The sequence below is a fragment of the Gallinula chloropus genome (assembly GCF_964237585.1).
Source record: "Gallinula chloropus genome assembly, chromosome: Z".
NCBI lineage: Eukaryota > Metazoa > Chordata > Aves > Gruiformes > Rallidae > Gallinula > Gallinula chloropus.
The window spans coordinates 17,165,742-17,173,805 of NC_140089.1; the positions used below are offsets into that span (position 1 = coordinate 17,165,742).

The 8,064-nt window shown below is 49.4% G+C and overlaps 1 protein-coding gene across 1 annotated transcript; it reads right to left on the reverse strand.

Annotated features, from left to right (window-relative positions):
- Window positions 1-4,676: 4,676 nt before the first annotated feature.
- LOC311203613 (acrosin-like) lies at window positions 4,677-6,588 on the reverse strand (the record flags this gene model as incomplete). The annotated part of the gene is made up of 4 exons (XM_084278367.1): window positions 4,677-5,036; window positions 5,407-5,552; window positions 5,830-6,095; window positions 6,428-6,588. The coding sequence occupies 4 exons, from the start codon at window positions 6,586-6,588 to the stop codon at window positions 4,677-4,679; spliced, it is 933 nt and encodes a 310-aa protein (XP_084134493.1).
- Window positions 6,589-8,064: the final 1,476 nt, after the last annotated feature.

Here is an 8,064-nt window from a genome sequence, read left to right on the forward strand (position 1 = left end):
TACACACTGACAATACCTTAGCTCTGACTTTTTCAATATACTGTATTAAGTATGGCTTAATTGCACTCTCTCTTAAGACTTGATGTCTGTTAGCAGATTTTAATTCTCACTGCACTTGCTGGCAGTAACAAATACTGTCCAGAAATATGACTAATAAAATAAAACTCTAAATATATATGAAGATCTAAATATTTTCTAACATTTTGTAACAGTTCTCTCATATTTTTTTCCAGTGATGGCAACTAAGAAAAGAAACTCTATAACTTAGTGCTGTCTATTAACAATGAAGAAAAACATGAGAAGTTAAAAAGTTTGTGGTACACTCTGTGAGTAAAATGATTGCAGTGCAGCTTGCCCTTTGCTGCGTGGGAGGCCCAGACTGAGTTATTCCTTTTCTCCTTCAGTCATTACCACTTCCCAGACATAAATGAACGAATTCCTAAAGGACGTGAACAGGGAAGATATATAGAATATACTAAAGAACAGAGTAATTGCTTCGTTGGGCTTGACCCGAGAGGACACTCAGTGGTACACAGTGCAGAATTTCAGCTGTGAGATAGATAAATGAAAGCACTGATGAAGTAATGAGTTCTGGTTAACAAATAATTTTCAAAGGAAAACTTTTGGAAGGGAAGTGGGTGGGAGACAGTAAGAGAAATTGAATCTTCTGTCAGGAAGAAAACAACCCCAAACTCTCTGACAGAAAATACCTGGTGAACAGGATGAACCTCACCACTGCAGCAGTTTGAATGGAAACTTGCCAACAAGACAGTCACTGAGAAGAAATCAAAAAAGCTGAGTGAACACAGATCTAAATCAAGCAGCAGCAAACAGCTCAGTCTTGCTTTCTGTGAGAATCAGCTGTCAAGTGTTGCTCTCCCTCTCCTCCCCTGGAAGGTTCTTGATAATGGCCATATGCACCCATATGCTGCTGCACCAGCTATGCCAGCTGAGACTTCCATTTCTCATTTTCCAAGGCTTTTTTTTGCTCTTCCTCCTGTACCAATAAAGACTTTTAGTGATGACTTCAAAAATAACTCATGTATGGTGTTACTATTTCTCTGCTTTTATCTGCTTTTAAGACTAAGGTCAGGATCTCTGGAGTAAGGGATGTATTCTCCTGAATGAATACAGGCTTATACTACAGGGCATTTCTCTGCTAGCTGCATGAATAATATGTTACAATAAATCAGAGCAATAGACTGTCACGTTTTTCATTATTTATTCATTACATTTTTATAGTAAAAATCTTCCACAGGTTGTCAGCAAAGATCCAGCTTTCCACATCATACATCTCCCAGTGGGTCTGGTTAATCTACTTCAGGAGCAGGCTTTTAAAGTCAAAACCAAAAAGAGTATTATATTTCTAGAAAAACCACTAGTCCTCTTCTAAACAACATTTCTGATAGAGGAACCAAAACACCCCTTCTTTTATCTTAGCTTTTGGTTGTAAAGAACAGAACAAGTAAAGATTTTGAAGTGAACATATGAAGTAGGTTGGTGGAAAAAATCAAGATAAACATGTCACAAAGTTTAATTATAATAATTTCTAAAGATAGTTTTTTGGAAGTTGCTCCTCTGTTTAGTTTTTAGGTAGACTGAATGCATCCATACTGAAAACACACATAAACCCACAAACATATCTTCATAAATTTTAATTTGCTGATAATTTGAATATCTTTTTTTTTTTTTTTAAATGAACAAGATAAAAGCACAGAAAACACAATACCTCACAGAGAATCAATGGCAGTTTTGTGATTAGGCATTTATTTTAACTTAGGAAATTATGTGATGCTTCCCGAATCTTCTGGTTTTTTGCCTTTTCAACATTTTCCATGCCTGAAGATGGTGACATCAAGCACAGCTTCTGCCTATGAAGGACCCCTTAACTCCTTCAATTCCAATACTAGATCTTTAGGCCACAGATCTCCTGCTTCACTCTTAGTATGAAAATAGGAATTTTACATAGAGTGGTGTCCAGCACTAAACTAGGATGAACAAAAATATTTTTTTCTAGGAAAAAATGCTTGCCTCCTGTTAAAAGAAGGGACTTGATCCCTTTGCTCCATTTACAAAGGTAACTGAAAGGGGAAACTGCAATAGAGGATCCTAACTATAAGGATCAGACTTCAATTGAATCTCTGCTATATCAAGAAATAGTACTAATAACAACAACAACAACAAGAAAATCAAGTTAAACAATAATATGTTTTCAGTTCTATCCTATGAACAGATAAAGTAATTTCAGAGACAGAAAATGTTGGATGGAAATGGAAATTACAAAATGACAGAATCATAGCACAGTGGGAGTAGGAAGGGACCTCTGGAGATCATCTTGTCCAGCTCCCTGCTAATGCAGAATCACTTACAGATTCACAGACTTCTAGGAGTTGGAAGGGATCTCCAGAGATCATCAAGTCCAAATGCCCTGCCAAAACAGGTTCTCTGGGACAGGATGAACAGGCAGGTGTCCAGAAGGGTCTTGAATATCTCCAGAGACAGAGTCTCCACCACCTCCCTGGGCAGCCTATTCCAGGGATCTGTCACCCTCACTGTGAAAAAGTTCTGCATATTGGTGCGGAACTTCCTGTGCTCCAACTTGCAGCCATTGCCCCTTGTCCTTTCTCCACAGACAACTGAAAATAGATTGGTTAATTCCCCTTGTGTCCTTCACTTGAGATACTTATAAACATTAATAAGATCCCCTCTTAACCTTCTTTTCTCAAGGCTGAACAGCCGCAGTTCATTCAGCCTTTCCTTGTAGAGGAGATGCTCCAGTCCTTTAATAATCTTTGTAGCCCTCCACTGGACTCTTTCCAAGAGCTCCCTGACAATTTTTATACCCGGGAGCCTGGAACTAGATAAAATACTCCAGCTAGGGCCTGACCAGGGCAGAGTAGAGGGGGAGGATCACCTCCTTTGACTGCTGGCTACACTCCTCCGGATGCACCTCAGGATCCCATTGGCTCTCTTAGCCACTGAGGCACACTGCTGGCTCATGGCCAACAGGTTGTCAACCAGGACCCCCAGGTCCTTCTCCACTGAGCTCTTCTCCAGCTCAAATCCTCCTTCCTACCCTTTTTAAAGACCGGAGTGACATTGGCCATCCTCCAGTCTTCAGGCACCTCTCCTGTTCTCCAAGACCTGTCAAAGATGATAGAGAGCGGCTCAGCAATCACTTCTGCCAGCTCCCTCAGGACACATGGATGCATCCCATCCGGGCCCATGGATTTATGTGCATTCATTCTTTTGAGACCCTCCTGGACCACCCCCACCTCAAACAGAGGGAAGCTCTTCATTTCCCAAACTCTATTACTTACTTCCAGTGCTGGGGGTCCCGAGGGGCCTTTGAAGTGAAGACAGCAAAGAAGGCATTCAGTATCTCCACCTTCTCAGCATTCCCCATAACCAGGACACCCTTCTCATTCAGCAGTAGACTCACATTATCCCTGGTCATCTTACTATTCACATATCTAAAAAAAACCCTTTTTATTATCCTTTATGTCCCTTGCCAGTTTGATTTCCTGGTGGCCTTTAGCCTTCCTAGACGCATCTCTACAGGCCCTCACAACATTCCTATATTCTTTCCAGGTGCTCAGACCCTTTTTCCACAATTCATAGACCTTCTGCTTCCCTTTGAGGTTACTCATGAGCTCCCTGCTCATCCACACAGGTCTACTGCCATGCTTTCCTGATTTCTTGCTCAAAGGGATGTATCAAGAGGGATTATTCCCCCATCACCCTTAGCTCCGCCTCCGATGAGTCACCGCACCATGCGGTCAGGGGGTCTTGCTGTGGTGGGCGAGGGGGAAGTTGGGTGCCTCTCTCTCTCTACCTTTCTCCCTTCGCTTTTTTGACCCTCGTGGTTCTGTGCCCAGCCTTGCCGCTTTCAGGAAGGGTCCCTCAATGCGGTCTCCCACTCCAGAGCCCTTCTCCTCAGCGACTCAAGAGGAAACATCCTGCTGCTGCAGGTGCAACAGCTGGGGCACATCCAGAGATGCCTGAAGGCAACAGAAACTGGGCGGAAGGGACAGGGGGCAGGGGGAGATCACAACCACCCACCCAGCTCAAGGCCTGTGTAAACGCCCCAGTCCAGCACCTTCAAGCAGCATGCCTGCTAATTTGACTATGCTTGATGCGTTAATTACTCACCAATTAATGGAAATTTAGGCAGGCTTTTCTAATCCTGTCACAAGAGATACAGGTTGTAAATTCTGTGTGTAGGGGGCTAGTTTGGTGGAATTGCCACCTAGCACCCGTCTCTGTAGAGACATGGAAATAATCCTAAACCTCTGCTCTTCTTTCTCACCTCTGGGTGATGACAGGTTGCTCCAACCCACCATGGCTGCGAGCAACCTCCTCTCTGAGCTGACATGGTTGCAGGCCTTTTGAGTGACTCTTCCCCTTTGTGCCCTATGTGACTGTGGCTGGATTTTGGCTGCGAGGAACATGGAAGCACTTGCCCTTTCCCAGGAGACTTGTCCGAAGCTTGGTGAACAGTGAAAATGGGCAACTTTATTTCAAGAACTGGGCTGAAATCAGCAACTGTGTGAAAGCCTGAGGAATGTGGGTGAGACAGAGCAGGCCTCTGACGCTGCGTATCAGAGACCATTGGCCCAGCAGCAGACAGCGGTGGTACCATGCTGCCCAGCCTGGACGCTGTCCCTCCTGCTTCCTCATGCCTTTTCTTCCCACATGCCCCGCAGGAGCTCCCGCACCCCAGTGAAGAATCGCACCAGTTTCTCAATGGGAAATGGGCAGGAGGTAGGCCCACCCGCTGGAGCTGGTGTTGGGGCTGGCTTCTGCCGTGGTCTTGAGGTGGTGAGGAAGTGACTCCACGCCTGTGCTGTTGGGGTACTCCTGAATGCTGAGCTGGCTCCCATCTGGACCAGGATCCATTCATAGAAGTGCTGGGTGGACGTGTAGATGCCAGGCCGCCTTGCTCTTGCACAGCCTGTGCCCCAGCTGGTCAATCCCACGAGCCAGAAGTACTCGGCATTCTTGTCCTGGCAGACAAGGGGGCCGCCACTGTCACCCTGAGGGGAAGGAGAGAGCATGAAGGTGGTGTTGGGTGGCCATTGTCAGCACTATGGCTAGCTCCTTCCCATGAGCCAGAGATCCCCCTCTTGCCTGTGAGGGGATTGACTCTCCCTCAGCTCCGCGCAGTGATGCTGGATGCACAGAAGACTCATCTGCCAGGACTGGGATGTGGGCCTACAGGCTATCAAGAGCCCTAGGTGGGCCAAGGTGGGGCACCGGACAAGGACATGCTCATGGGGAAGGAGAGGCAAGTCCCAGCAGTGCTGGGAAGGTGACTTGCCAGGCAAAGTCCATGCCAGCAGAACTTTGGGCTGTTGTGACAGGGCTGCTAGTGGTGCTGGGGACCGGTTTGTCGCAGACTCCTACCTGGCAGGTGTCGATGCCACCCTGGGGATAACCAGCACACAGGTTGTGGCTGTGGATGGCCCCTCGGTACCAATTGCTGCTGTTACACTGCTTGATGTTGATGAGGTAGACCTTGGCCTCCTGCAGCCTGTCGGTGGCTTCTGCAGCTGTGAGCAAAGAATGCAGCAGCTCATTCCTGGTTCTCCTCCCTGGTCTGGCTAAGCCCCTTGCCTAGGGCTTGGCTTGGCCTCCAGAATGCATTGTAGCAGTGTTTGCTTTGTGTCTTGCTTTGACTAATGGGTCAGGCCCACCTCCTCTCTCTAGGCACACATCCCCGTGCAACCTGACTGTGTCGACACTTCGCCTCTGCTGCCTGAAAGCCCAGCCCGCCTCCCCACTGTTCCATGCTTGCTCTCAGGACACAAGGAGTGCTCAGGAACTCACATCTTGCAGTTGTGGAGCCCCAGCCGCTGACATAGCAGTTGGTCAGCTCTGAAACTCTCAGCGAGGCATCAGGTACGCAGGCAAGCTGGATGTAGTCATTGCACTGGACAGGCTGGTCCAATTCCATAAGCGCGATGTCATTCTTCTGTGTGATGTTGCTGTAGTGCTCGTGAACAATCACCTGCATGATACCGCGCACTTGTGCCTCAGGACCCAGCCGCGTCAACTGCGTGGCACCGATGACCACATGCCACATGCTGACGTCCCTGGAAGGCAGACAGAGAGAGCACTCAGAGCCAGCGGAACTACGTGCTGTCACAGCCCAGCCGTTGTCTGCCACCTGCTCTTGACAAGGCAGAGAGGAAAGTGGTGCTACAGAGGGCCCAACCACCCTAGCACGCCTTGGGCACCAGGAACTTGGAGCTGGAGGCTGCTGGGAAGCAGTGGCGTGAGCCCACCTTTCTCCTGAGCTGGGCTGGGGAGAGTCCAGACAGTGGGTGTCCAGCGGGCGAATGGAACGGGATGGGGTGAGGGTAGCCTGAGGTGCTGTGGGCAGGGCAGCTGGGAGTGTTGTGTGCTGTTCCCTACTCCTCCTTACCAGACGTTGATGAAACAGTGGGCTGCTGTAAGGACCCACTGTGGGTGGATCAGGGAGCCTCCGCATACATGCCCTGTGCCCACCTTCCAGGGATTCTGGATGCTCACAATCCAGGGCCAGGCTCCCTTCTGGGCATCTCTGCCGCCCACAACACGCGACATGCCTGAGTTCCAGGCCATGGGCCGGTGCCCGCAGGTCCTGTAAGCAGAAGATCGTTACTGTCCTGCTCAATGACTTGCTGCTGTTCAGGCTGAAGGTCAGCCGTCTTCCCTCCCCGCAAGGTGCTGTATGGACAGGAGGGCCAGGGAACGCCATGGAGCGTGCACCCATCTGCCTCTGTTTTGGCTTTAGCCCCGTAGACAAGCGGTGCCAGCAGCCTGGGTGCTGGCAAAGATCCGAGGGCCCCACAGGGGGTTCAGGAAGCCGTGGCGTGGCCGTGGGGGACAAGTGGAAACCCTCCAGTGAATCCCATAAGGCTTGCCCATGCTACCTTCAAGAGCCAAGGGCCACTTACCAGCAGGTATCCCATGTGCCCTGCACAGGCCAGCACAAGGCCAGCAAAATGAGGAAGGAGAGCAGTTTCATGTCTGTCAGGAGGAGCAGCAGGAGAACGTGGTAGCTGCAAGAAGCAAGCAGAGCTTGTTACCCACAGCGCAGCAGCTGACAGAGTGCTCACAGTACTCCCGTTGCCTGGGGTGCCCTTGGCCACAGGGCTGATGTCACAGATCCACTGGTTCCAGGTGCTAGGCACAGCCTATGGGGCGAGGGGAGGGGCAGCATGGGGGCGTTCCAAGCTGAAGAGAGGACAGAAGTGGTGCTTGGACACCCCTGGGGTTACCCATAAAGATAAATTTTCATGGGGACAGAAATGTGTTTGGGTCAGTGCTTTGACACTCTTTAGTTTAGGGGTAAACGTACTGACCTGCTTTGCTAACAGCTCTGCTTTTGAAGAAGGGCGGAAGGAAGGACTGATAAGAAGCCTGCTCTGCTCCAAAGTGTCCTTGGAGAAGAGCTGAAAAGACTAATCACAGAATCATAGGGGTTGGAAGGGACATCAAGAGATCATCGGGTCCAATCCCCCTGCCAAAGCAGCTCCCCAGCTCATATTGCACGGAGAGGCATCCAGACGGGTCTGGAATATCTCCAGAGAAGGAGACTCCACCACCTCCCTGGGCAGCCTGTCCCAGGGCTCTGTCACCCTCACTGGGAAAAAGTTCTTCCACATGTTGGTGCGGAACTTCCCGTGCTCCAATTTGAAGCCATTGCCCCTTGTCCTGTCTCCACAGACCACTGAAAAGGGGCTGGCTGATTCCCCCTGCATCCCCTGCTTCAGATAATGATAGACTTTATTTAGGTCCCCCCTTAGTCTTCTCTTCTCAAGGCTGAAGAGTCCCAACTTACTCAGCCTTCCCTCACAGGGGAGATGCTCCAGGCCCTTAATCATCTTCGTAGCCCTTCTTTGGACTCTCTCCAGGAGATCCCTGTGCTTTTTATACCAAGGAGCCCAGAACTGGACACAATACTCCAGGTGGGGCCTGACCAGGGCAGAGTAGAGGGGGAGGAGCACCTCCTTTGACTGCTTGCCACACTCTTCTTGATGCAACCCAGGATCCCATTTGCTCTCAGCCGCCAGGGCA